General features: G+C 40.1%; 2 protein-coding genes across 2 annotated transcripts; one reads left to right on the plus strand and one right to left on the minus strand.

Annotated features, from left to right (window-relative positions):
* Nucleotides 1–358: 358 nt before the first annotated feature.
* On the minus strand, nucleotides 359–20,800 carry cib2 (calcium and integrin binding family member 2). Its single transcript, XM_072673681.1, has 6 exons — nucleotides 20,436–20,800; nucleotides 16,499–16,533; nucleotides 9,271–9,382; nucleotides 6,647–6,794; nucleotides 6,233–6,428; nucleotides 359–1,325 (listed from the first exon to the last, which is right to left on the minus strand). The coding sequence occupies exons 1-6, from the start codon at nucleotides 20,484–20,486 to the stop codon at nucleotides 1,304–1,306; spliced, it is 564 nt and encodes a 187-aa protein (XP_072529782.1). The 5' UTR covers nucleotides 20,487–20,800; the 3' UTR covers nucleotides 359–1,303.
* Nucleotides 20,801–22,439: 1,639 nt separating this feature from the next.
* lrrc61 (leucine rich repeat containing 61) lies at nucleotides 22,440–27,460 on the plus strand. Its single transcript, XM_072670823.1, has 9 exons — nucleotides 22,440–22,896; nucleotides 24,935–25,030; nucleotides 25,125–25,271; nucleotides 25,384–25,444; nucleotides 25,551–25,636; nucleotides 25,732–25,797; nucleotides 25,902–25,970; nucleotides 26,112–26,234; nucleotides 26,356–27,460. The coding sequence occupies exons 1-9, from the start codon at nucleotides 22,869–22,871 to the stop codon at nucleotides 26,460–26,462; spliced, it is 783 nt and encodes a 260-aa protein (XP_072526924.1). The 5' UTR covers nucleotides 22,440–22,868; the 3' UTR covers nucleotides 26,463–27,460.
* Nucleotides 27,461–27,529: the final 69 nt, after the last annotated feature.

Below are 27,529 nucleotides of genomic sequence, written 5' to 3' on the forward strand. Positions count from 1 at the left end.
GACATCTGGAGATGAGTCCTTCTGGAATGTGTCTAGTGGTGTCACACACATTATAAAACTGACAAACACAGAAAAACAAGACCATAAGAGCGGTCCACATTCTAGTGTTTCTCAAAACCACACAGCTCCTTAGCTTTTGATTTCTTATGAGCAATTCACTGAAGGAATCCTGCACATGATCTATCTCAATCTTTAATTATAATTACTAAAGCTATGTAGAGATTAACCATAGCACTGCAGACCAATATCTATAATAAAATCAATATTATACAAATTAGGCCATATTTCAATATCACATTGTTTCCACTGCTATAAAAGAAGCCAGTCAGCATGCAATAGATGCACCCAGTCAACAAAGCACAGAAAATCATTTATTCAAAGTTAAGTCGAATGCCCTCATGACATCAAATACTGGAAAAAAGTCTGAAGGTAACCGACAGGTGAAGCTCTCACATGTCACGTTCATACAGGAGGAGGGGAAATAAGAGCACAACAAAAAGGGATCAGGAATGGCTGAATATAAGACATAAAGGTGGCAGAGCCCTTTGTTCAACTGGAGAACAGTTTGATATGATTGTCGTCATGCTCCAGTCCTATAAGCAATAAGAGATACACCAAAAGCAATTTCTAGCAGGGAGCGAACTTAATGCGACTCATGCATTTCATGGAGAAAGATTGCATAGCTGTATAAAAGACTGTCTGTGATGCCAGTGCTGTGCTTTTAGCCCTCTTTTTCGAATTCTCCATCCTCTGTACATCTCCACACCATGTCTCTCCACTCTTCTACCTTCTGTCCACATCTGTCCATCTCTACACTGCATGTTTCCTATTCGCAGATAAGTGGAGACATCTGCAGAGGAGTCTGTCCGGAATGTGCGTAATGGTGTCGCGCACATTGTAGGACTGACGAGCGCAGAAGAACAAGGCCGTAAGAGCAGTCTACCATTCTAGTCTTCCTCAAAAACCACACAGATCCTTAGCCGCCAGGCATTTTTCCCTCCATCCTGAAAAGCCAGATCCGGTGATAGAATGTTTCCTTTTGGAAAAAGTCATGCATTTTGTCTTTATTCCTTCATGTAAAATGTGCTTCCTCAGAAAAAAGGAATGAAAAAAAGAAAGGTAAATACAGAGCCAAAGAGATCCAAAATCCTGCTTGCCCAGTAAGTGAGCGCCATTTGAAAGCTCTCCAGAGCTGTTGAAGACAGGCACTACTACGGTCTCTATGTTTCCAGGGTTTTCAAGTTGCAGTCAGGAACTCCAAGGAAGCTCAACTGAGGAATCTCTTATGAAGTAGAAAGCCCTCTTAGATTCGTATATGGAAGGTGCTGTAGAGAACGAGAGAGACAGAGACCATTAATTCTGAAGACATACTCTTATTATGAGTTATTTATAGTTAGCACAATCAAATAATAAAAGTTAACCAAAACACTGCAGACAAATGTGATCATGATGTTCCAGAAAAGTAGCAATAGCATCAAATCTAAGCCATATTCTAAGTGATGACATTTACATTTACATTTATGGTATTTAGCTGACGCTCTTATCCAGAGCGACTTACAAGATTCCTCGTATCACAGAGGTGGGCCAATGTAGTGTTAGGAGTCTTGCCCAAGGACTCTTATTGGTGTAGCGCAGCATAGTCACCCAGACCGGGAATTGAACCCCAGTATTCCACGGGGTGTGGTAGCACACTGGCAGGTAGTGGTGTTATCTGTTGCGCCACACCAACCACATGATGAGGTAATAGCACACCACCTTAATAACCCCTTAATGCAGTAAGGTTATTACACATTAATAAGGTGTATTATTCAGTAACTACACTAACTAGTGGAGATATTAAGTTGGTAAGCTGTTTAAGGGGTTAATGCTGTGTGAATCTGCTCAAGACACCAATTGTCCATCTGTCTGTGTGCCAGTAGGATGGCATTTAAAGACAAACGGAAAACGGAAAACAACCAGAAAGTGGAACAGATGGCTTTTGATGACATTCTCCCTGTGAATAGAAAATTATGTGGAAATAACCTGGCAGAAATACCAGTAAAAAGGGCACTGTTGCCAATTCATGCATCTGTATTGTTTTGCTCAATAAGAACCAATTCCTAACCATTACCTTTCAATGCTAAACTCACCCGCTTCTGCAATAAATCTGATTTACAGTATAATTCATATAAAACAAACTGAAAAACACAACACAAAGCAGCTCAATTTACTGTGACTACAGAACATTAAACAAAGCAATTAGACAAGGCATTTTAAAACGGCTTCTTCTGCTTTTCTCTCGACTTGGTCATACGTTATTTCACCCTCATCCTTTTACAGCCATTATCCACGATGGATGTGTCTATGAGGCTGGATTCAATGAGAGCTCTGGCTGAAGCACCCTGGCACTGTGTCTGAGCCATCTCCCACGCTCCATTGTGCTGTACTTCATGAGATGTGGCAAATTGATTCTCCAGAACCTTCCATGTATATGTGTGTGTGTGTATCTCTTGCGCGCTCTCTTTCTCATGTTCTTGGCAGCCACTGCCCACCACACCTCTTCCTCTCCTTAACGACTTTTCCACTGAGAGATATATCGCAAAGCGCTTCAACAGAGCAGACTCACTGATAAGGTAACATCACACAGTGTGAGTACAGTGTCTGAGCTAAACACCTGCATGACTCACGACAGGAAACAAGCCTAGTCCAAGTAAACTGCAGTACGTTACCTGGAGCTTGTATTACAGGTTAGAATTATAGTTCAGAATAATGAATCAAATGAACATTACTCTGGTTTAAAGCTGCAGTGAGTAAAGTAAAACAATGTGACTTACGTAGATTTGTCTGTTTTGACAATATACTATAGCGGCAGTGTGATACATATCTGAAGTGCACATTTTCTTTGCTTTACAGTACACCGTTCCTAGTGCTGAAGTCAACCCTCAACAATTATTTGAATCACTTTTAAAGGGGCCACAGACTACACATTTCTTGCACTTTATTTTCTATCCCCTCCAATTGTTGTGGGGTATTAATTAAAGCAACAATATGTTGTACTGTAACCCTAAAATACAGACCTGTAAAAAGGAAATTAGCATCTCTATCATGACTCTCTATCATGGGCTCTGCGTGCTGTTAAATGCACAATGTAACTTTGGTGAAGCTGGCACTGATAGAAAGACCTGCATAATGCTGCATAACCACATAACTCTACCACATCAGTCTACATGCTTCTGTCAGTTTGTCCAGAAATACATGTGTAAAGCATGTCCTTTAGAGTTGACTCAAATCGCAAATGACACTTCCAAACTGTAGGGGGAGCCTAAGAGCAAGAAAAAACAATTCTCACATAATGCTGCATGCTCGCATAATTTTTGCAATATTGCCTTAAAATAACAGATTCAAAATCATTGAGAGGCTCCACTGTGTAAAAGGGAGAATAACATCACTGTCATTGCTACTCCTGGCACGACATACTGCTAACTGCACTATGTAATTTTGGATAACGCTTGTGGGAACTGTGCAATGCTTTGTATTTGTGTCATATCCTGTAGGGGGAATCCAGGAGCAATAAATGCCAATTTTCTATAGTGTTGCTTTCATGTTACTATGACCATGAAAGCAAGACTATTGTTGACAATTACCAGGTTCAGTCCTGAGGGCCAGAATCTAGCATACTTTCATGAGTTTCATGATTTTCCTACTTCCTTCAACAGCAGTCTGGGGTGAAATACATCTGATAAAATGTGTTTTAAATGGCCTGGGATAAGGTCCTGTAGGCTGAATAGGCAAGTACTGTGCAAACGTCTTGTCTAAAATGTATAAAATTGTACCAAAATTGAGCCAAACCAATCCATTAATTGACTGTAGTTCACAGAGAAGTCAGTTCTTCTAATTGTGTTTTTCTAATTAATATCTCAAACCCTTTACTGTAATCAACACATGACTGACTTTTATTATACTTATTTGTGTTTATTTTTTTGATGTTATATAGTGTATAGTTGTTTTTGAAGCCTAAAGTGTCAGGGAACACAGCATAAAAAATAGGATGAAAAAAAAACTGGATAGAAATATCATAAAACAAGGCTTAAAAACCACTAATTAGACCTATCGGAGAACTGTCTGTGTGGTTCTAATAGTTACTTTACTGCTGTTTTTGCCCCCTTGCTAACATGGCTGGTTGGACAAATGAACACTGAAACACAGAAATAGGCGAAGTGACAAACAACTAAATTATTGAACAGTGAAATGGGCAAATGAACAAATCAACGGCATAGAGACAAAAAGCTTAGCCAGCTTGTTAGCTTTGGGCTGTGCTGGTTGATTTAGCATTGGCTCACTAGTCAGGTTTAGCTTGGTAAATTTCTCTTACTGGAATGGAGTGAGATGAGGATATATGAGTAGTTTTGTTAAAGCTGTGGGTGAAACAAAACACATTAGGTCTGTGAGTCATAAAGGTGGCGCTGATAGAGGCAGTACCCATGATTAGCATCTCCAAGTTTACATTAAAAGTGACATCTATTGTAAAATGTATGGTTTTATTGGTTAATGGAAAGCTATTGATGCAGTAGACAGTGTATGTGTATACTAAGTGCCCACAACAGCAAGGTAACCTAATTAGAAAGACAACATGGATTTGGGTTCCCTGGGGCTGTACGTTTCATACATGGGCTGTGGAGTGAATGATATGTTTTCTATGAGATGGGCCCTTTAACTATAGGTCAGCAAGTTCATTAAACTCATTTAACTGGTCATTCTGTGTATCAGAAACACAGAGTCTGGGATTTTGCATCACTCTGCAGAACTGCAGAGCAAAGACACACTAGCCTTCTGTCACTCCTTTTCCTTTGTGGCAGTAAGACGCAGCTGTGTAGTCCCAACAGCTTGTAAATGTCGAGCAGAGGAACGGCTGCCCCATAAAATGCATTGGAACGCTTCACAGGCAAATTACAGTAGGAGGGAGACAGCTCAGAGAGAGCAAGTGAGTTGAGCTGGTCTCAGAAATTCAGCACATACCGGCTGATTAAATAGCAAAGTGGGTTGACTCTCTTCCAGGTAACAAATTAAAACTTAAGATTTGATATATATATATATACAATTCATATTGCTTAGTGCTTTAAGAACTTACATTATTTCCTGACCGATTTCAATAGTTTCAATCTCAATAGTCAAAAGCATGTTTCGAGTAAAAACACACATTCAACAGTGCTAAAATGAATAAACACATCTGTGTTTAAATCTGGACCCTATTAATTGTCCCCAATAAAAATATAATATGGAGTTATATTATAGAAAATAAAATTAAACACAATAAAGCCTCTAGTGCTGAATAATCTAAAAACATATATTATGTGCATTAGGTGAATTTGTGTGTCTTTCTTCAGAATTCACCCTAAAATGTGCATAACAATGAATGCAAATAAGCATACAGCAGTTAGCCTGACCTGCATAATGTTATTTGGCCTCAGGTAGTTTTCTGCAACATTCACATTTTTTGGTGTTGATTTGCAAATACAGTTTCAAATACCAAGCCTCACACTACCCCACTGTTAAGAGTATCTGGTGATGAATGTCTACGATGTGATGGAAGGAAGCAGTTCTGGCAGCCTGTCTGCATTCAAATGAGAGGCCAAGGTGGCACTCTGGTGCAGCACTGATGAGGGCAGAGTGCCACTAAAATGATTAACATCTCTGCTGACCAGGGTAACGTTCTGTGTCCATCAACAGACCAGGGACAGACACTAATGGGAGAGAAAGTCTGATGGATAGGAAAAGAGAAGCTGTGCTTGATGTCCTTTACCATTCGATTATAAAAGCTCTTTCTCTTACACATACACAAAATTTGGAACGAGAATGATATACACATTTAAAGGCAAGACAATACAAACCCTTAGTTCTAGTCTAAGTGTTCAGATTTTAATCTACAAGTGACCAAATCCTATGGTCCCCACTGGTTGCCATAGTGACAATGCATAATTTAATATGACTAGGAAAACCTAGCTAACCAATGTAGCATTTATGAGCTTACACAATATGTACTGTTACTTAAGGACTACAACTAGCTAACAGAACTATCCACAGTATATTTCACTAAAGCGTTGCATTTTTCATTGAACTCCATTCTGACTGGTCAAACTGAATTGTATGCCCTGAAATCTGAATTGGATCTGAAACCACATACAACTCTAGCTTGAAAACAAAAGCTGCCCTGCTTAAATCAGCCCGTCAGAACAAAGCAAGGGACTTTCTGTACCTTAAAAAGTCAGGAGCCCTGGAGATCATGTTTTCAAAGTCGGCAAAGGAGAGCTTGCTGTCCCCATCTAGGTCAGCCTCCTCAATAGCCTTCTCACACACCAAGTTCACCTCCTCGGGAGTCAGCTCCTCCTTCGTCAGCTTGTTCAGAGTCTTCTCAAGGTCCTCCTTGCAGATGTAATTATCCACATTGAAATCTGCAAATGAAACATCCATTAGGAACCATGGAATTAATGACTGTATTTTGTACGTCCATGTCTACAGTATTATGTTATTGTGTAACAGTATAAGTAGGAAGGGTATGAAATAAATGCAAATTCATTAAGCCCACTAAAGCATGACCTGGAGCCGTTAAACTGCTACAAGACGAGACATTTGGAAATTTATTTAAGGTAATGAAAGGGGGTTCTGTTACCATATATTTTGAAAGCATAAATGGCCTTTAGCTCTCTAGGGGCCATCTCGCTTAGGACTGAAAACATGTCCACAAAATCGTTGAAGCTGAGGTTCCCCAGGCCATCCTCAGAGAAGGACTCCACAATCCTGTTCCGGAATGGGTTTTCCTGTAGAGAAATACACGTGCATAAGACTATTGCAGTAAATCCTTGAGCAAATGCACAGCAAAGGTGAGGCCAATTTTCAGACATTTGTCAGTGCTAGATAATAGATGCTCCATCTTATGCCTGAAACATCGCAGTATGTAGGTCTACGGCACAGCTATACTGTATGTAGCACTTACAGTGCCTAAGTGTGTGCATAAGAGAGCCAGTTCTGCTGAGTGAGAAGCGTGTAAAATGGAGAAAGGCTGACTCTCCATGCTGGTGCCCATATATTTCTCTCCCGGTGAACTCTCCAATGGCCGCTAGGAATTTTTTATGCTCCACACAATCGGCTGACTCAACAACTCTGGGTACTGTGCTATGAGCAAACGAAAGAGAGGTCAAACTTATAGTCTAAGCTGTAGCTCCAGTTCTCTAAAGCACATCGTGTACAGGTCTATGCATGGCCAACTGCCCTTGTCTTCCAGCATTTGATGTGACAGTAAAATGTTCCTGAGCTGTTAAATTTGGCATGAAAGACATGTCTCAAAATGTACGACCAAGTGAGACACCATGAAAATATATAACACTGGGCCCCACAATTCTAACAATTCTGCCAAAATACTCAATACATTTTTAGGGCTCCTGTCAGTCACAGGCTCATAAAATTATCCTAACTACAAGCTGATTTTGTACAAAGATGGGGCTTTATCTGTAACCAGCAAGCTGACTGGTTCTTTTTGTTAAAGGGCGTCTGTAAACAAATGCCATGTTGAGTGTTATGAAAGCTCTAATTCAACCAGTGGCCGGTCTCCTCATTTATAACGTCTCTGGATTACTTGTGTTCATATCAGACTCCCACGCCTCACACTAAAAGAACTCAGCTCTCTGCTCACACACCAGAGTGATGTGGCTGTAGATGTGTGCCCACATTGCCTTATGGCTTTGTGACAATTTCATCCACATGCTCTATTTGCATGATGAACAGCTGCTCAGTCTGTATGTTTCCACTGCAGCTCTGCCTCCAGGTCAAGGGAATTATTACTGTAAAAAGGAATCACGACAGTAAAACTGTATTCCACACTGGTATGGTTAAACTTCACATACGACCTGGGTGAGAAACATGTGTGGTGATATCACTTACAAAACACCTGACTTAAATTAGTTGTTAGCTAATTATGGCATCAGATTTAAATTGGATAGCCGTCACATGCCTTTTTGAAAATGTCATTTGCTCTTTACATTTCATAATAATTGCTCTGATGGAAACGGAAACTCTAGTGCTAAACTCTAGAGCTCAATAAAGTTAAGAACATTTTCCTTCTGTAAAGTTACCACTTCAGAGTGAGAATACAAAAAACACAGCTTAGGACCTTAAGACCTGATCTGTAATTGATAAAACCCAATTTTGTTTACTTTAAAACATCAGTAAAATCAGCTAAGTCTGACATCAGCAGCAGGGCCGCACAGAAAGTCCAGTCAGTAGACTGTAATGACAAGTGAACAGCCCTTGAACTGATGTGATGTGCTGTGAATCATTTCACTTTAGCACGAAAGAGCTAATTAGCAGCCAAGACGAACTGAGGCTGGTCCAGATTTACGTTTATGAAGTCTAGAATGAGTTTCAAAGACTGGGTGCTGTCAAGGGCTCATCAATCCCATTTTGAGTGTTCTCCATTAGGATCTGCCACCTCTGAGAGGGAGGTTTACAGTGCCTCTAACCATGAGACATCTTTACAGGGAGCAGCAATTATATCATCTGCAAGGACACATTATGGTGGCCCTGTTTGAGGTTATAAGATCAGATGGGTTTGTCATGGCAGATGGCTAGTGGCAGGTCAAGAAGAGTTCAGTAGAAGGTGTGATATTCAGCTACGTTCAGTCTTAAGCTGTGAGAAACAGCTAAATGCTGTGAGGTTTATTGCAGCATCATGCAATTTTAAAAGGTGGTTAAAATATATGTTTTAGCACCCACTATATAGCCGAAAAGTAGAGCCTCAAATGTTTGCTTTTTGCTGACACCACCATGACTAAGCACTCTACTACAATGCACTGGCAAATACACTTATACTGGATAGTGTAACTGATCCATTTGCAACTAAAGAAGCTTTCCTCTAAAATCACAGGTTTCAAGATTAACCGTATGTCCTTTTACAACCACGGAAAATCCAAAGCGCTAACATAATACACTGAAACGGCATCATCTCACGGAGTGTTAACTTTCACAAGCTCAGTGGTGTAATCTGCGCCCTTCCTCCCACTGGCTGTGCTTTATCTTATAAACAGCAAAGCCAGGCTGCCCATTAAAAACCAATTTCACACTATAAATGCAAGTGTCTATTAGGGTTGATATCAAATCTGAAGTGCAGTCAGGGTCATCAAACAAGTGTACTCGTGTTTTAACAAGAGTATCAGTTCTTTTTTTTTCTATTTACCGAGCTACAAGGAAATCTAATAAAACCCACAATGATATTCAAAACTGTCACACAGGTCACATTACCTTCAGTTCTGGCATGTTGACTATTAGAGCTAAAGGGATTTTAACATCAGGATCGTCTGTGTAGTCCATGGGAACTAAATGTGGGGCCAGTTCATGGAATCTTCCATGCAACCTGAAAAGAAGAGAAATATAAGGTGTTAAGATGTTCATTTTCTTTACACTAAAACATCCAACTGGCTAGAAACCAATAATTTAGGTTCTGAACAACTATCTGAACAACTTGAGATCACTCAGTTTCATAAACATTAAAAGAAGCAAGAACATGAGCTGCCACAAATTCATTAGGGCCCTGTTTATAGGTCAGTATTGTCAACATAATAGTCCTTAAAGGAGCATTATGCAATCATTTCTTGCTCCTTGGCTCCCCCTTCAGTCAGAAAGTGTAATTTGTGCTTTGAGTCACTCTTAAAAGGACATACTTTACACATGCGTATGTGGACATGCTGAGAGATTCAGAACCATCATAGTAGAGAAATATTACAGCTTTTTACACAAATACGACTTGCACAGGTTATGCGGAGTTACACAGTTCTTGTGAATGGTGTCTGCTTGCTTCAGCGAAGTTACATACTGCAGTTTCTGGCATGCTGAGCACAGATTGGCAACAAAAGAGACGCTATTCTCCTGACTGCAGGTCAGTGGAGCATCAACATAATTTTGATGGTATTATTTTAAGATAAAATGCTACATAATGTTGTTTTAATTTAATTGTATTTAATTAGCTAAACAGCTATGTCTTTCTAATCATAAGAAGTGGGTAATTGTGTGCCCGGGGGTTGCAGAATGCACCATACAGCAACACTGAGTACACATATACAATGTATTGATTCAGGAATTGATTTTTTGATGCTGTATACACAGTATCATCTATGCTTTATATTTAGACACAGATGGAGAGCTGTGAAAAATGCAACTCTCATACATTTGAGAAATTCAATTATAAATGACCCCAGCCTAATATAATATTTCACTGGGCAAGGGGGAATGTAATAATGTGCTTGGCTAAAGAGGCAGATTTCACGAGGCTATTCTGTCCATTTTCACCACATAGTGACTTGGAGACCTTTCAGAGAGCTGTGGACTGATGACTCATTCTGAGCATGGCATACAGCGAGAATGAGTGGCTTCTGTTTTACCGACAGAGGAAAAAAAACACATATACTGGCACAAAGATGTCTCATAAGAATCAAGACTGGCAGGATACATGAGCAGAAACGGCTATGCACCCACACACATCTACACAGATGAGAATCGAAAATGCTAAACAGAACAAGAAAAGAAAATCTTCACTCTTAAACACAGGTTCTTCAAAGGTTCTTTAGTAAAGACAATGTCTGTGTTTCAAATAACACTTTGGATACTTAAATTGTTAAAGGGTTCTTTGTATTTAGTCAAAAAACTTTTGTCAGGTTGTTCTATATGGAACATTAAAAACCCTGGAGTCGAAAAATCCTTTTTCAGTCCTATATAAAACCCTTTTGCTTAAAAAGTCGTCTAATGAGTGAGAACTGTGAGGTACTACTTGTGTCAGTGGTACCCTTACCAGTCACAGCGATGGTGTGTATGGCGAGCCGCTTCGGCCTGCAATAACACCAGCGAAACAAGCTGTAACTCAGTTTTGGTTTGTAAAACTACTAGTGGAAACCCTCACTGCATGTATCAGTTATGAAATGTTAACTATGAATAATATCAGATGTGTTTTCTTCCGCCCTGAGCTTTAACAAAACTATACATTCGGCACCGTCTCACTCTGATACAGTCAGATACAGCCTACCAAGCAAAACTGGCTAGCAAGCTAAAGCTAAATCAAACAGCATAACCAAAAGATAGTAAGCTAGATAACCCTTTTCTGTCTCTCTGCTGTTCTGTTGTCCACCCATCCACTTGTCTGTCTGTTCATTCATTTTTTTATCACGTTCCTTTGTTTCTACGTCTATTTATCCAATTGGCCATGTTAGCATTCATCGGGTGTGTTTCCTGGCTACATACCTAGCACAAAAGTAAATTTTACATTTTTTCACAATTCACTTTTTAAAATCCACATTGGATATTTGATATTAATATAATTCCAGTTTCCTTAGTAATAAACATATGCAGAATAGCAGCATCTTAGAGCCTACATTTTGTCCAGTTTTTGGTTCCATTAATCCTTCTAGCAGTATGTTAGACAATGTGAAAACTACGGCATGCAGTTTGAATGATGCTAACTTGTAAGCTTAAGTTCTAAATGCTAAATATGTCTGAGCTAATTGTTTTGCATATTTATGTGTATGAAAAATATTTAAATGCACTTTTTGAACCAAATCAGCATCCTAGAGAAAGATGACAATAGCGATTGCCGATGACCCTTTGCTAACCCTGCATAATATTGTCACAGTGTGCAGCATAGAGGCTGGACAGGAGGAAGAGTGTGTTTTATGAAGGTCATAAAGTACAGAACTCCATTAGGTTGGGAGGTGATTGTCCATTTTGTTTCCTGTGCTCCACTGGCCCTGTTATCAAACCCAATCTCAATGTCATTGTGGAGGGATGGTTCATCCACATGAATCATGCGAGGCTTCTATTTTGTTGCATATAGCTCAGAGGCTGGACGTACTGTGATAGAATCTCATGACTCATGACTAGATCAGCATTTTTACATGTTACCAGACACATACAATGTGAGCTAACAAAACCGTGGTGATGTACAGTCAAATACTGTTGTATGCTAACCTTGTGCTCCCCCAATGTTTTTGGACATATTAAAATTTCTCAATTCAAGACCATGACATGTAGCACATGGCTGGTATTGCATACTGGGGAACAAAGAGACTATGGTTTGGTGCAGTACAGTACTCCTCCATTCCTCTCACTGTGCCCCAGAGCCTAAATGCAGCTGTGTGTTAAATAGGAACAGGCATGATGAAGCCGCAGATCATCACCCAGGGTGTCTTGATGCATAACACTGTTCCCCATGGATGGCTCCATCTGAGGAGTAATGAAAGCAGAGTGTGATGCAGCGCTCTGAAGACTGGAGATAAAAGCCTGTAATGGCTTAGGGCTGAGAAATAAGCTGAAGCTTTAGTGACCATTAGCAGCTAATATGTTAAACATCTCATTAACCCTTATCCCTTAAATGCAACCTGGTTTCACAAGCAGACATGTAGCCGGTGTAGTAGGTACAGGTAGCCATGATTATTCTAATATACTTCAAAAGCAGAGATGTCTGTTCCCATAACTGTAGCTGAACAGCTGATCATGTAATGGCCTTGATCCATGAGCGAAAGGACGCTTACTAAGCTGATTAGCAGACATGGTATGAAATATAAAAACAATGAAAGGATGATCCATGTCGCTGTACAATACTTTGGACTCCCACATGCTGCGTCGTCACAAAAAGTCCATGACCCAAGATGAGTCACACGGGGAATTTAGAATAGCTAGAAAAGCTTGATGTCATCACAGCAGATGCCTTCTGTTACAGTTTCTCCATTAAGACGTGTATTACAGTACCATTTCAAATATGTCCAAAAGATAGCAACATCTGCAGGTGATACAGTTTACAGCATTATCTCTTTTTTTTTTTTAAGTCCGCATTACAGAGGAGCTTCCCATCCTATTGGAATCAATACACCAGCTTTATTATTTGGAAACTTTAACTACAAAGTAGGAATATTTTAATGAGCAATACTATTTAAGTAACCAAAATTAACCAGAAGGATTTCTTATGGGAAAAACACAAAGGGAATGCAATGTACTTTTACGAGTTTCACTTTTGATAAGAAAATATGACCAGTTTGTTTTAGTACAGCACTGAAAGTGTCCTACCAGTGACTCAGACAGGGGGAAGTACCAATGTTCCAGCTCAGCAAATCAGAGCCCAGCGTTGGGCCTCTTTATTACTGTAATTGGGTCATTTGACTGTAACCCTACACTCTGCCTCATTCCCCTGTACCTGCTTTTAATTTCTTTGAGTAGTCACTTGATCTTCGAACAACGCCGATTAACAGCATATCCTGAAACCTGAGAGCAGTATGTCAATTCCATTAGAAAATAAAGCGAGCAATTTGTTTTATGTGTGTCTTCGCGTTGCATCTTGGGCAAGGATGGATCAAAGCCAGTAAAACAAACGACTGGAAAGGCACTATTGCTTCTTATGGTCTAATCTTGCTGTTCGACCATAAATGAGCGGCTACGAAGGCTGTATGTTTCAGAACTGACACAAGGCTTGGCGTGAGGGCTGGAGAGTTGGGATGGGGGGCCCCTAATCAGAAGATTGGGTTCCAGGTCTGTCACAAGGCCTGCAAAGTGATCTCTGGCAAAGGTTAAAGGTTTTTTTTTTTGGGGGGGGTGTTCAGGGAAAACTGAACCACTCTTCTCAGAATACCATAGCATGGTCCTACTATAACATCCCAGTACTGGACAATTAAAAGTAATAAAGCTTTGATTTAATAATACAAATATACCAAGTCTAAGGTAGCACCACAGAGAACACACACAAACAGCTGGCAGAAAATGATAAATGATGGAGCATTGATACATTTTGGCAGTAAAGTAAATAAAACCAGTGAAAAAGGTTATATTGTAAAAAAGCTCGGACTTGACTCTTGGAAGCGCTAACTTATTTAAGTCTAAATGCAGTAAAACACAGCTGAGTGAATAACTGTGACTGGACTGAAAAAAATGAAGGTAGGAAGGCAAAGTTAATAACAGTGATGTAAAACAAAAGAATTAAGAGCCCTTAAATTGCTCTGCATTGTCTCCTTCTATAGAACTGAAGTACTGCTAACAAATGGACTAGCAGATGGACTAGCAGTTATGCCATGTGGATATACCATCATGTTCTCAGTGCTGCCAGATAAAACAGAATGAGAAATAACACAGTTTTATTGTTTTGACCTCTTAGTTGTGCTGCAGTTTACTAATATGATGACCTTCATGCATTTTACAGCTAATAATTTCATTAGCGACAAAGAGAACACTGAAATCTTCACAAGCTGCATTCATGCATTCTATCATGTCAAATTGCATGAGGGCATACTTTATACTGCTGACATAAGGATTTCTTCCATATAGTTTAATATAACCACAGTAATCAAAAAGCAAAAGTACCCTTAGTACACAATATCTAGAACAGAATAGTTCAAAGAAGATTAGACTTGACATTAGTGTACACTCATGAGCAATTTATTAGGAAAACAATATACTAATACTGAGTATGGCCTCCTTTTGCTTTCAAAACAGTGTGAATTCGTTGTGGCTTTGATTCTACAAGATTGGAAACAGTCACCAGAGAGTCATGTTGACATGTTGACAATTCCTGCTGAGTTTTAGGACCACTTCGATGCTCTGAATATCCTGTTCTACCACATCCCAAATATGTTCTATTGGAGTCATGCACGTGGTGCATTAACATGCTGGACATACAGTCACAAGATGGGATGCACATGGTCAGCAACAATACTCAAACAGGCTGTGGCTTTCAAACAATGACGGATTGGTATTAACAGACAGAAAAAAAACATTGTCTACACCATTACACCACCTCCACCAGCCTGGACTGTTGACACCAGGACGTTTGGATCCATGGATTCATACTGTTAGAACCAACTCAAGATTCAACAAATCAGGCTATGTTTCTCCAGTCTTTAGTTGTCCAGTTTTGGTGAGCCTGTGTCCACTACAGCCTTGGCTTTCTGGTCTTGGTTGACAGCAGTGGAACCCAGTAGGCCCATCCACCCAAGATTTAAGGTATTGTGCATTCTGCAATGCTTTTGTGCTTTCTTGCCATCCTCTGTTGACCTCTCTCATCAACAATGTGTTTCTGTCCACAGAACTGCTGCTCACTCGACTTTTTTCTTTAGTACAGCATTCTGAGTAAAATATAGAGTGTGCTGAAAATCCCAGGAGATCAGCAGTTCTAGAAATACACAAACCAGCACGCCTGGTGCAAACAATCATGCCATGCTCAAAATTGCTGAGATCGCATTTGTTCCCCATTCTGATGGTTGATATGAGCATTACCTAAACCTGCTGGCCCATTTTTTGCATTACTCTGAGCACTGCACTGCTGCAACACAGTTGGCTAATTAGCTAATGGAATGAGCATGTGTACAGGTCTTAATATGAAATAAATAGCTTGGTCAGTGTATATACCTTACTTTCCTCAAAAATATTTGTCTGGGTACATTTGTCTGAGTACTACTGGCAGAGCATTCACTGTCAACAATTATGTGGCAATTACAGGCAGAGAAACTGAAGAATTGGTTCTATTAACTCTAGACCACATTGTTCTTGCTGATAAATCTGAGCCCTGTCTGAATAGAAAACCATTGGTACAGCTGAACTGGCTGAGTCTCAACAGCACTGCTGCAATTGCCAAAAACATTGCATACAAACAGCAAAAGCTACTGGCACAGTGAGGTGCATTTGCAGTGACACAGTGGCTTGTAACTAAAACAATGTCATGTTAGTGGTTAAGCCAATTACACGCTTTGCTGGCTGCTGCCTGGCCTGTTCTTGGAGGGTTGGGGGAAGATTTTGATAGAGACGCATGAAAAAATAAAAAAAGATCTCACAGAGTAGGACTATAAATTGTGCCTGGCAAGAATGTAATCTCTCTGTTTCCCTTTACTAGGAAACAGTCATTCTCAGTCTAGAACAAATGTATTCTTGACGACTGTCTTAGGTCGTATGGGGCAGTATTTTTAGTTTTCTTGTGTATATGAAATACTTAGCTGTTAATTTACCACTTAGAACATTGAATCTGTGACTCACATTGTCTCACATTATACATACAAGGTTAAAAACAAGTCTAATGACTGGAAGTGACTTAAATGAGTAGATGAGTACTGTTTACTGTTACTAAGTAACTGTATTCAAGCTATTCTCTGTACTATTCATTTGAGATACAGTATTTAAAATGCTTTTAATACTTAAAAAATAAAAAAATAGGAGTAATAGTATCCAAATAGGAGACAAAGCACCACTATCCCTTTAGCCCGGCTCTTAAACAGAGAAACTGTGACACGCATGCAGGAAAGACAACACACTGCTGTTTCCACCATGTTATAATCAATAGGCCTAGACAATAAATCTTTTGAAGCAACTGACAATACAGCCATTTGATTAGCCAGTCTAGGCAGCTAGACATGTATTGGAGAAAGCCATTTTGTGGCCGATGGAAGGCAAACACTTTTGAGATGCATGTGAAATGTTTGCGTCTAAATGTCATTTTTAAAAAACTTACCGAAGGATTTCCTTGCGTGTAAAAAATGTGCAGTCCTACAAGGATAGAGAAAAGAAAAATACATTTATAAAACATAAATACTGTCCACAGCAACAGTAATGACATCTATGTATTGACATCTATTGTTTTAAACCAACCATGACGGACCTCTAACCTGTGTTAACTGTGTAGTTAAGCTGATTTTTACATCTATATTGCATTACTGCACACAGACGAACACACAAGCCTATTGTTACCTCAGAGCACTTGGTCTATGCACACAGCAGGGTTTAATGTTTCACCCAGATGATGACGATCATGACGCTGTGTCTGAGAACCGCCATCTATCACGTCCATGTGATATGAGACCCGGCAGTATTATCAGGGGGAATGGCTATGTCTGTCTACACACTAGGAGGCAAGCCATTCACTCACCATAAACCCTCCACAGCACATAGCATCTCTCATAGCATCACCTCTGACCAACACTGTAGGTCTGTAAAATGTAAAACCTTACCTCAGCCATGTCTGCTACATAACAGTACAGATAGAGAGATCATCCGAGAATATAAAGACACAATCATTTCCATCAATCAAGAACATCCAAGCTAGCGCTACACTGAGCGATGGAAATGTAGCTACACTAAGCTGCATTTTAAAATCCCAGAGACAAAATGAATGCTATGAAGCATGCCTTTCACCCAGCACAAACCCTCCGAAACATATAACATCTCAGCCCTGGGGATCCATTCTTGCCTTATACCCACACAATGTAGCCGTGCCAACCGGTGAAGACAGTTTTATTAGCTAATAATTTATCTCTCCTTTATGATGTTTACCCTGCTTTCTCCTGCACACTTGAAAAACACACACACATCCCAGAAATAACTGGAGACGGCTGAGAGCAAGCAAGCGAGCACTTTAAGAATTTATGGGCATTAGCCTTTGAATATTGTTAATTGCTCATTAATTTGAAATATTGGGCTTTGAATCTGTGTGATTTGAGGTAAGGTCACACAGCAAAGAATTATTAGCACCCTGGATAAATTACCAAGAGCTGAATTAGCGCCAGAAACAGAACATGGCCCACATGTCCAATGAATGCATGATCAGAGAAGAAAATGGTTGTTTGGTAAAAGGCATCATTTCTCATTTGCCTTTCACACAGGCTTGTTTAATAGGTCTGTAAAATGTAGAACTTTACCTGAATCACACATGTTACATAACTGTACAGATTACATCATCTGAAAATGATCAGATTCATCAACTAAATCAATGATTGGGATTGGTTTGTAAAATGTAAGGGATTGGTTTGTAAAAATATTATGCTCACACTCACAATAAAGGTGATTTTTTTTTTGTTTGTTTGTGTTTAATTGAGGTTTTTTTTTTGAGCGATGCTGTAAAATAACCACTTTTGGTTCCATAAAGAACCATGTTTGTAATAGAGATGTGTAAGGTAAAGGATATTTAGACACTAAAATGGTTCTACAGCCTCACACATCTCAATTAAAACATCAGGCCTTAGCCACCAACAGTCTTTAGGATTGTCTTAAATTTGTTCTTGAGTCCTAGCAAAAAGCCTGCGTCACACTTATAATGTGTTTTGTAGTGATGGATTCTGCTGGCCTTCTAAATAAGAAAGAAAACTTTGAAGCACAACGTATGAAGGACAGACACAATTGGCGTTGACACTTGCTGTTTGTTTTTCAACTCAGATTAACTTGAGGTACACTGTGTGTCCAAATGTTTGGATTCACCTACGTGAGTTAAGTTGCACTCATTGCTGACATAGATGTGCAAAATCACACACACAGGTTCTCTAGTATCTTTAGAGTAGTACTGCCAATAGAATAGAACGAGCTGAAAAAAAAGAACCTATCGGCACAATGCCCAATGTCAGATGTGGCCTAGAGGGGTATAAAGCCCCCCAGTATTTAGTTGTGAAGCAGTGGAGCTGTGTTCTCTGGAATGAGGTTCCAACATCCAATATTCTGCCCTCAGTACTGCCCTTGTCACTGAATTCAATCAAATCCTCACAGCCTTCCCTAGACAGTAGAGACTTCAACAAAAGCAAGATCAACCTTTTTTGAATACTCTTGATTTCAGAAGAAACAATGAACAAGGGTGGTGTCCCAGTACTTTTGTCCATGTAGTGTATATTAAGGATTGCACTGTAAAATGACATTAATCCCAGGTGGTATTCATGTTGTAACTGCACTGGATGACCTGGATTCTTTTATTCTTCCAAGTAGTAGGACAGCGAGAATCGCGGTGGTATATATATATATATATATATATATATATATATATATATATATATATATATATATATATACACACCATCGCGATTCTCGCTGTCCTACATATATATATGCAGACTCAGAAGAACAGCATTTCAGAGGATCCTCCCAGATTGGCTTGATATGAATTATTAACGGAATCGCTTGAAAACTCTAGTGTACCAAGATGATGTTTCCCCAGGGCACAACACAACAGATCATTGTTACAAAGGACAAATGCGAGGCCTTCTTAAAACTCTCATATACAAAGGCAAGCTTCTCTGATCAGTGAAACTGTACTTCATTCTATAGTAAGGGGAGCTGTTCAGAAATTGTGTTGATTAATACATACACAAGACAACGGATCCAAACAGGACTCAAATCCACTCCTACAGCTACACCACTCTGTGTAATTAGGCTACAGGTAAAGTTACAGCAGGCAAGAAGGGAGGTGTTTGACTTGTTTGGAATTACAATTGGAGTACAGGTGATGCTACTGAGCTGTTACTGAGTTCTCCTGCTGTCCATCCTGTGCAGCGAATTCCCCAGTGTCGAATTACCACCTGCAGTGCACTGGATTCTACACAGCAGGAGACCATTAAACAGAATTAAATTCAACACTGGAGATTTTGCTCTCAGTTCCTGGGTTTCATTGTTAATTTGCCACAGAGTCAACAGTCTGCTACTGGTAGGGGGGAGCGCCTTGGAGCCGCAGACAGTGATAAATGAAAGAACTGCCTTGAGAAAGGAAGACAAAGCTGCAACCTCTTGCGTCATGAAGGAGCTTTTGCCCACCCCTTGTTTATGATTTAGTTTTCCACGTGATAGACTGATGCTGCATCCTGTGTCCGTGACCCTCGCATGTTTGAAGATTGCTCTATGATAATTTTGCCCTACTTGTAGCTTATTGGTGAGAATGGCATGTAATCTAATGCTTTAGATATATGGGTCATGGATTGATGTATTATGGTAGAGAATTCCACAGGCACCACCTGCATCCTTTTACATTACATAACTAACACAAGCTTGGGTTTATTGCATATAGGATTAGGAAACATAGCCTGTAGTGGAGTATTCTAGCGATAGCAGTATGTTTGGAGTATGTTTGTACTGATTTTGATTCATTTGGGAAATTACAGAAATACATCCAGCCTTCAGGAAACAAACAGAACAGAACAGTACACTCCAAAAGTTAACGGTGCTACAAGGATGTATTTGAGTGATGAGATACAATGTTTTTTTTAATGTGTGTGTGTGAAGATCCTTTAAATTGGTGAAGAACCTTTACATCAAGCAAATGTTCATTATGTCTTTTTTTTTTTTTTTTTTTTTACAAAAATAGCTCTTTATTGAACCAAAAGTGGTTCTTCAATAGCATCTCTCAAAAAACCCTGAGTAGCACCGTTATGTTTTTTTAAAGAGTGTACAGCAGTCTCCAGCTACACCCACAACGACAAACTGGAGCAGGCTAAAAGTGAACTGTCAGGACCCACCACTGTACTACACCCGTTCACATTAACAACGTAGCCTATATGTTCCATTTTACCTAGAACCCTAGAACCCTCCCTGATTTCCTTGATTTTGAGATCGTCAACAGTTCCCTCAGCAGACTACCACTGGGCTGAATTACTAACAGTGCTGCCAGAGAAAGAACAGTGCTGAGAGAAGTCTCTTACCTGGTAGGCGTCTAGCTGTTCATCAGTAAATATCGTTTGCTTATTACCCATCTTAGTCGAGTGATTTTCCTCTCGTACAGATGCATCACATTGGAAGTTCGAGGACTCCTCTCTTTCCTAGGCATTTATGGCATGTATACGGCGTGGCCAGGCGAGAAAACTGTGACCACGCATAGAATTACAGACCCCCGACTTATGGATGTTTTGTAATGCAGATAACACTCTCCATAAATACTTGAGTGCAACGTGATCGACGCTCCCTCGGCTACTCAAGTGTAGGGGTTCATGAATAGCACAACAGCCGAACAGCCTGCTCACACACTCCTGTTTCAGCACTCACTGCTGTCCACAGCCGCCAGCGCTGCTGGTCCTCAAAGGTGAAAAACTGCAGGAGAGGAAAATCCCACCGGGCTACCACGAGGGGGCGCCGGTGCCTTGGAGTTATAGCAGTTTTAGGAGTTGGGTAACGGGCCTGAAGTCCGATAGTCTCTGAGTTGGGGAAATTGAGCTAACGGGCTTTGAGTTAAGGACTTTGTAACTGATCTTATGAGCCTTAGACCTGAAGTAACAGTCTTCGAGTTGAGGTGACAGCCTGAGCTAAAGTAGCAGCCTTTGAGGTAGCTAGCTAGCTAGCTAAAAACCTTTGAGCTGAAGTAGCTAGCAGCTAGCTAACAGTCTTCAAGCTGGGGTAACACACACACACACACACGTCTTAAAGTTTATGTAATAGCGCTTGGGCTGAGGCAATGGCTTATAAAGTAAAAGCCGACAACATCTGAAAAGTCCAGTAAGTACTAAATGACAGCAATCGTTTAAAATATCTACCCCAATTTCAAAACACTGGACAGAGGGGTCTGCCCCGCCCCCGCATCCCCACATGCGCAGCTCGAGCGGGTTGCCAGGTTGAGGACACTGAACCTGCAGAAAGGAGAGCAAGACGAGCTTTTACAATGGCAAGCGACGGGTCATGCTCTGTAAGATGATCAGCAAATGTATCCAGCTCTCTGTTTGAAATGTTGTTTTTTTTGTACATTATAAAACCAGCTCAGTTGGAGTTTAGATAACTCTGTGAAATGTTAGCTAGCTAAGCAAGATGCACCGGTGCCTGCGTTGGCCAGAGCCCACAAAAGCCCACTGTTCCTAAAATACACTCTGGAGTTGGAGTAACTACTTTACTACTTTACAGTGTTTTACTACTTACTACTTTACTCAGTTTAACAGATAACGAATACATATTTTTTTCTGAGTAATAGTCTGCTGTGTTTCCTTGCTATTATGTTCCGTACCTGGCAACCCGGGGTGTGGCAGTAGGACTGGGGACTGGGGGAGTGGGGCAATGGGCGGGATAGGAACCTACAGCACAACCAGGGTTCCGCTCCGTACCTGACCCCTCAAAGACCACCATGCAGACTGGATCACTGCTGTCAAGAAATGCTAGAGCTGAAACTTGGAAGTTTCTTTCATTTCTGATGAAACATTAGCTAGCATTAGCGAGTTAGCTCTAGCTAGTACATAGAATTTAATACTTAACGGACCTTTAATCTCAGCTCATACTTTTCTCAGTTGTAGTTACAATTCAATCATTAAACTTGGGTGTCTGTATTTTATGCTTATAGTTTTATGCTTAGTTGTCTGATGTTTTTGAGTGAAATAGCTACATTCTGGCTTAATATTGCTCTCACCTCTGACTTTCGACATAGCCTAGCTAGCTAGGTAGCTAGATAATATACTAAGACGTTATTCAGTACTTAAGTATTTTTGACCTGCTAATTTTGTACTGCTAGCTTATCAGATCGTTTTTGGAAAGCTAGCTAGCACTAGTTACTTTTGATCGAATCATAATGAATTCATCAAAATTAATTTAAGTAATTAATTAACAATACATTTAATTATTTTGATGACTGACTATTTTCCCCACGTCTTCACACAACTCACAGAGTAAATGCATTCGTGGAAACCTTTAAAACTTAGCCAAAATGAAGAACTTCAGCATCTATCTCTCTGTATGCGTGTGTTGATCTGCAGACTGTCCTTGACCACCAGCGTAACCAATGAGAGCGGCTACATAGCAACAGAATGGAGGAATGCAACTTCCGGGTGTCGAGGACTTAAAGCAGTAGCTGCCCTTAACGCCGTTTTATCGAAAACGTGAATGCAGTTAATTGTCAGTTTATCGCAACGAGGTTAAACAGACTGTCTGACTTCGCCAGAACGACCCGCAGTTAGCTAGCTAGCTAGCTAGCAAGCCATAGCTAAGCTATTGTCAGTAAGGCACCTGCTCACACTGCTGCTGCACCGACTCAGTGAATGTGCGTGCGTGCGTGTGTGTGTGTGTGTGTGTGTGTGTGGCAGATGACAGTACGTGCTCCTTTAGCTGGTCTTAACGGACAGCATCCTGATGTACTTCGAATGACCCCGTAAATTTGGCTAACTATGGAATCGAAGAGGGATAAAGACCACGGTGAGTGATTTAGCTACAGGTCTGGCAGACCGGTGTGTTGTGGGACTGTGCCCCCGCTGCTGCTGCACACGCTAGCGGAGGTGTTAACTGTTGGAGGGCAGTAGCTAGCTGTTAGCTGTCTATTCGCTGTGCAGCTTATGTCCACCTCGCAGGGTAGGTTGCTGTGGATATTTGAGGTGGTCAGTGCTGTATTTTTGGCAGTACTTTTCACAGTACAACACGACTATTACTCCTCCGAGTCGTCGCTTTCATCGCAGCTTGAGTTCAGCGTGTGCTCGTCTGCTTGTTGCTCTCCGTGGGCTTGGTTTAATGTCACGGCCTGTGCTGCGGGCTTTCCCACGGAAACCAACTGTTGTTTACCAACTGTTGTTTACTCACGCTGCAGACAGTGCCTTGAAGCTCCCATTATATCATCTGCAACAGCCTTTGTGCTGCTCAGTGCTCGCCTCAGCTTGCTGTGTACCCCCTCATGGTGTCAGCTTGTATTAGGCTTGATTACAGTAATGTCCCAGTTTAATTTAAGAGAGGTATCCTAGGCATAATGTTTGACTGGGATTCACGTGTTAACACACCCAGCCAACACACAACACTGCCACAGCGTTGTCTACTTACAAGGGTCCTGTTCATATGGTCTTATAAAGGTTGTCACAACGTTGTAACAACCCCAGTATTGAAGTCTCTTGAAGGCTTATTATAAGGTTTAATTTAAGTCTAAGGACATTTGAAAATCTTATTACAATATTTACCCAATAATTATAATCTTTACAAATGTACAGATGTGGATTACCCATTTTAAACCCAAAATGTCAAATGTTATTTTTATATTTAAGATTTGGCCCATTATTTTTTCAGAACAATCTGAATACATTGTTGATAACATTTTAAAATAGTGATTATTGGTTTCAATTGTAGTTTCATTAGATTTTAAGATGATGATCCTTTTTGGCAAATACCAAAATATGATAAATGAAAGCAGAGCCTTAAAGTTTTTGAAGTCTAATTTAATATATTTATTCAGTTTCTTAAATGTCTGAGCAGTACAAGAAATGCATAACTGCAATCGGTACAATATATGTCCAAATGTTTGTGGACACTCCTTCTAATAAATGTGTTAATGAACCCATAGCTGACACAGATGTGCAAATACATTTACACACACATGCGCACACACACACAGTTTGTATTTTTCCTGTAGAGAAGCATTGCCAATGGAATAGGACTCTCTGGAGCAGATAAACATGGACCTATTGGTACCATGCCTAATGCCAGTTGTGGGCTAGAGGGGTATAAAGCCCCCCAGCATTGAGCTGTGGAGCAGTGCAACTGTGTTCTCTGCAATGATGGCGCTCCATCTAGTACCTTTGGGAGGAGTTGGAGATGAGGTGATCATCCAACATCCTGACCTCACTTATGCTGTTTTTGTAAATGCAATCAAATCCTCACAGCAGTTCTCTAAAAAATCTAGTAGGAAGCCTTCTTCCCTGGACAGAAGAGACAGTTACTCCAACAAAAGCAGGATACATTTTAAAATATTCTTGATTTTGGAATAAACAGTGAATGAGCAGGTGTCCCAATACATTTGTCCTTATAGTGTATATGAGGGATGTATGTTTGCTAAAAGACTGAACGTGTTGTCATTGGTTGTCACAACCTCTGAGAATATTGTCAGATAACATCACAATTTTAGAGTTACATTTCAACATTGTAACAACGTAGAGGACACCAAACACAAAAAATGTGCCCAGCACTGTTCTCATGCCAAATAATGATTAATAAGTAATATTTAATAATATTGAAATATGACAGACAGCAGTCAGCTGCAGTTCAGTTCAATCCAGGATTAATAGAGACATATCAAAGGACCCAGAAACCATAAACGTGGTGAGTTTAGCTGTCTTTGCTGAACAGAAAATAGCTTGTGAAAAGTGAAGATCTGAAGCGGTACTGCAAACAATGAGTCACCAAAATGCATGTTGCCAGGTTGTGAGAATGAGAACAGGCAGGTCATTTTTTTTACTTTGCTTTCGCTGTCTTGCAGAAACGGAGTGTGCGAGGATCACCAATGGGCTTCTGAAATCCCGAACAGGAGAATTTGATTTAGAGTCCATTTTATTTCTCAAACTGAGGAGTCTAGGTAAGGTATCATCCATCATTTTGAGTTAATTACATCGCCTGGCATCCCTGTATCACAGCAGCAATATGTTATGCATATCTGTTTTCTTTTTTAGGAATATATGATCTTGGATGTATCGGAGAATGTATAAACCTGGAAAGATTGGACCTTTCTGGGAATAATATCACAAATCTAGCACCGCTGGCATCACTCAGACTCCTTGTTGTGCTTAACCTGTCAGCTAACAGGATTTCTAACTTGGGTAAGTGATTTGTGGGGTATGGGCTGTTGTTGTTGCTTAGACTGTGATCATATACAAAGGGAGGTAATGTCATAAATTAAGCATTATAACATTGAAATATGTACTTTTGTAGAAGCCATTGGTAGCTGTGAAAGCCTACAGAGTCTCAATGTGGCTGGCAATCTTATACCCAGGTAATTTCTGTGCTTCAAATGTATCAGCATTTAGATTTCATTTTTCTTTGTAGATTCAGCTCTTATTTTTTCCCTTTGTGTTTAAATGTGTGTCTCATATCTACAGTGCAGAGAACCTCCATGCTTTGAAGCCTTTAAGAAAATTAGAGAGTATTAGGCTGAAGGACAACACCTACAATTACACTAATCCAGGTTTGTTTTTCATACCATTGTTGTGCTTTGAATTGAATTATGAAATTGATTTCTTTAGCTCATGTTTTGAACTTTTACTCACTCATTTCTCCTAGTCTGCAAGAGCTCCTCATATAGAAACCTCCTCCTTGAAATGTTCCCAAGCATCAAAGTGTTAGATGGTGAGAGCATTTTTTTTTTTGTTTGTTTTTGCACTGGTTTATAAAATAGCAGCAGGAAAATGAGGAAAATGTAACCAGCATGATCTTTCCATGCGTTCCTGTAGGGGAAAGGGTGGTTGGACGTGGAAGTGATCTGTACCAACTATGCAAAGACATTGACGACACAATAAAAGGTGCCTGTATAGGTGCACATTGCCTTGTATGCTACATTTTAAACCTAGGGATTGTCTATTACATTAATGTTAAAATAGGTGCTTTGTAAAAGGGATTTGGCCATTTATTTCTCAGTATTAACATCTTATTGTCTTCAGCAGGCATGTATAAAAATGGTCAACTTCCAGAAGTGCCAGACTGTAAGCCTTGGGTAGATGATGGGTTCTGGGAGATAAAGAGATCAAATAATGCCATTGTTGATGAAGCCTATAAACAGTTTAATGGTAATCCTTTTCATATTTTCATTTAAATAGATTTTAAATAAAAAGTGTCCTTTGTTAAAGGAATACAGACAAAAGGCAGTTAGTACTGTGATTAATTCTTGTTGTTGTTGTTGTTTGACAGATGTCCTTCATGAATGCAGGCTGCTGAACAGCAGAGCAGCACATGCAATCTCACAAACCGAGAGGACCATTGGCCTCAAGAACCAACCAAAGCAGTACGCTGTTTGAAATCAGCTGCTCAGTCACAATGAATACCAGTGTTGATTATTTTCCATTTTGTAAAAATCCTTCTTTGCTACAACACAGCACTTTCTGAGTGTTTTTCTAAAGATCCATATGCTTGACACATCACCAGTGCCAGAACTCCCAAACAATTCAATGTTGCCTGCAGTATGCAAGGGTTCAGTTACTGTAACTGCACTTCTGTCCTTTCTGATCCTCCACCCTAGAAAGGATCCAACTCCTAGAAACCGGACTCGTTTTGACTCATGGAGCATCATCTCAGGATGCTCAAAATCAGTCTTTAGACTTGCAACACTAAACTGTACAAGCTGTTATTGCTTTAAACAATGCTGCTATTTGGACAAAGTGTGTTTGTGAAGTACATCTATTGCTTTTCTGGACTGACCATCTTTGAAGCTTTCCCATGTTGCACTTGTTGATTGCAGTGATTTGGGAGGTGTTTTGGACTTTTTATCTTATGCATTATAGGGATATGCATATTGTTTTTGTAACCTTAGTGTATTTTTGCATTGTGTTTTGCTTTTTTACTTTTTGCTTCAACTGTATTTATAGATTTGTACCACTCCTGAAGCTGAAGTGGCCCATGCTTTGTAAACTTGCATTTAGATGGATAAAGTACACACTTACTTGTACTGTTGTCTCTGTAATTGGCTTTTATCAACAATTTTCCTCCATTCCTGGTTTCAGCCTGAGTAAACTGACTGTAGCTTGCTGAGTAGGTTCATTGCCAGGTTTAGATGGCCCTCTTCTGGCAGGTTTTGGTGTTAGATTTCCTCCAAAAGCAGACAGGCAGGCACCACCTTGTGCGAGCAAAATGTTTAGCTAATGTATTTTTTATAAGTACTGATCTGGTGTCATTGTAATAATACTTGGTAAGTTATGTTTTAGTCTCACTGTAACAAATAACAATAAAATTGAGCTGCAGAAATCCATACGCGATAGTCCACGATTGCACTGCGACATCCAGCCCAGTAGGGGGTGCAAGATTTGCAAGCCAGTTAATGGCAACGCTGCTGTGTCCGCACTTCCCTTCTGCTTGCTAGGACGCTGGA

Source organism: Salminus brasiliensis, chromosome 2, assembly GCF_030463535.1.
Source record: "Salminus brasiliensis chromosome 2, fSalBra1.hap2, whole genome shotgun sequence".
Lineage (NCBI taxonomy): Eukaryota > Metazoa > Chordata > Actinopteri > Characiformes > Bryconidae > Salminus > Salminus brasiliensis.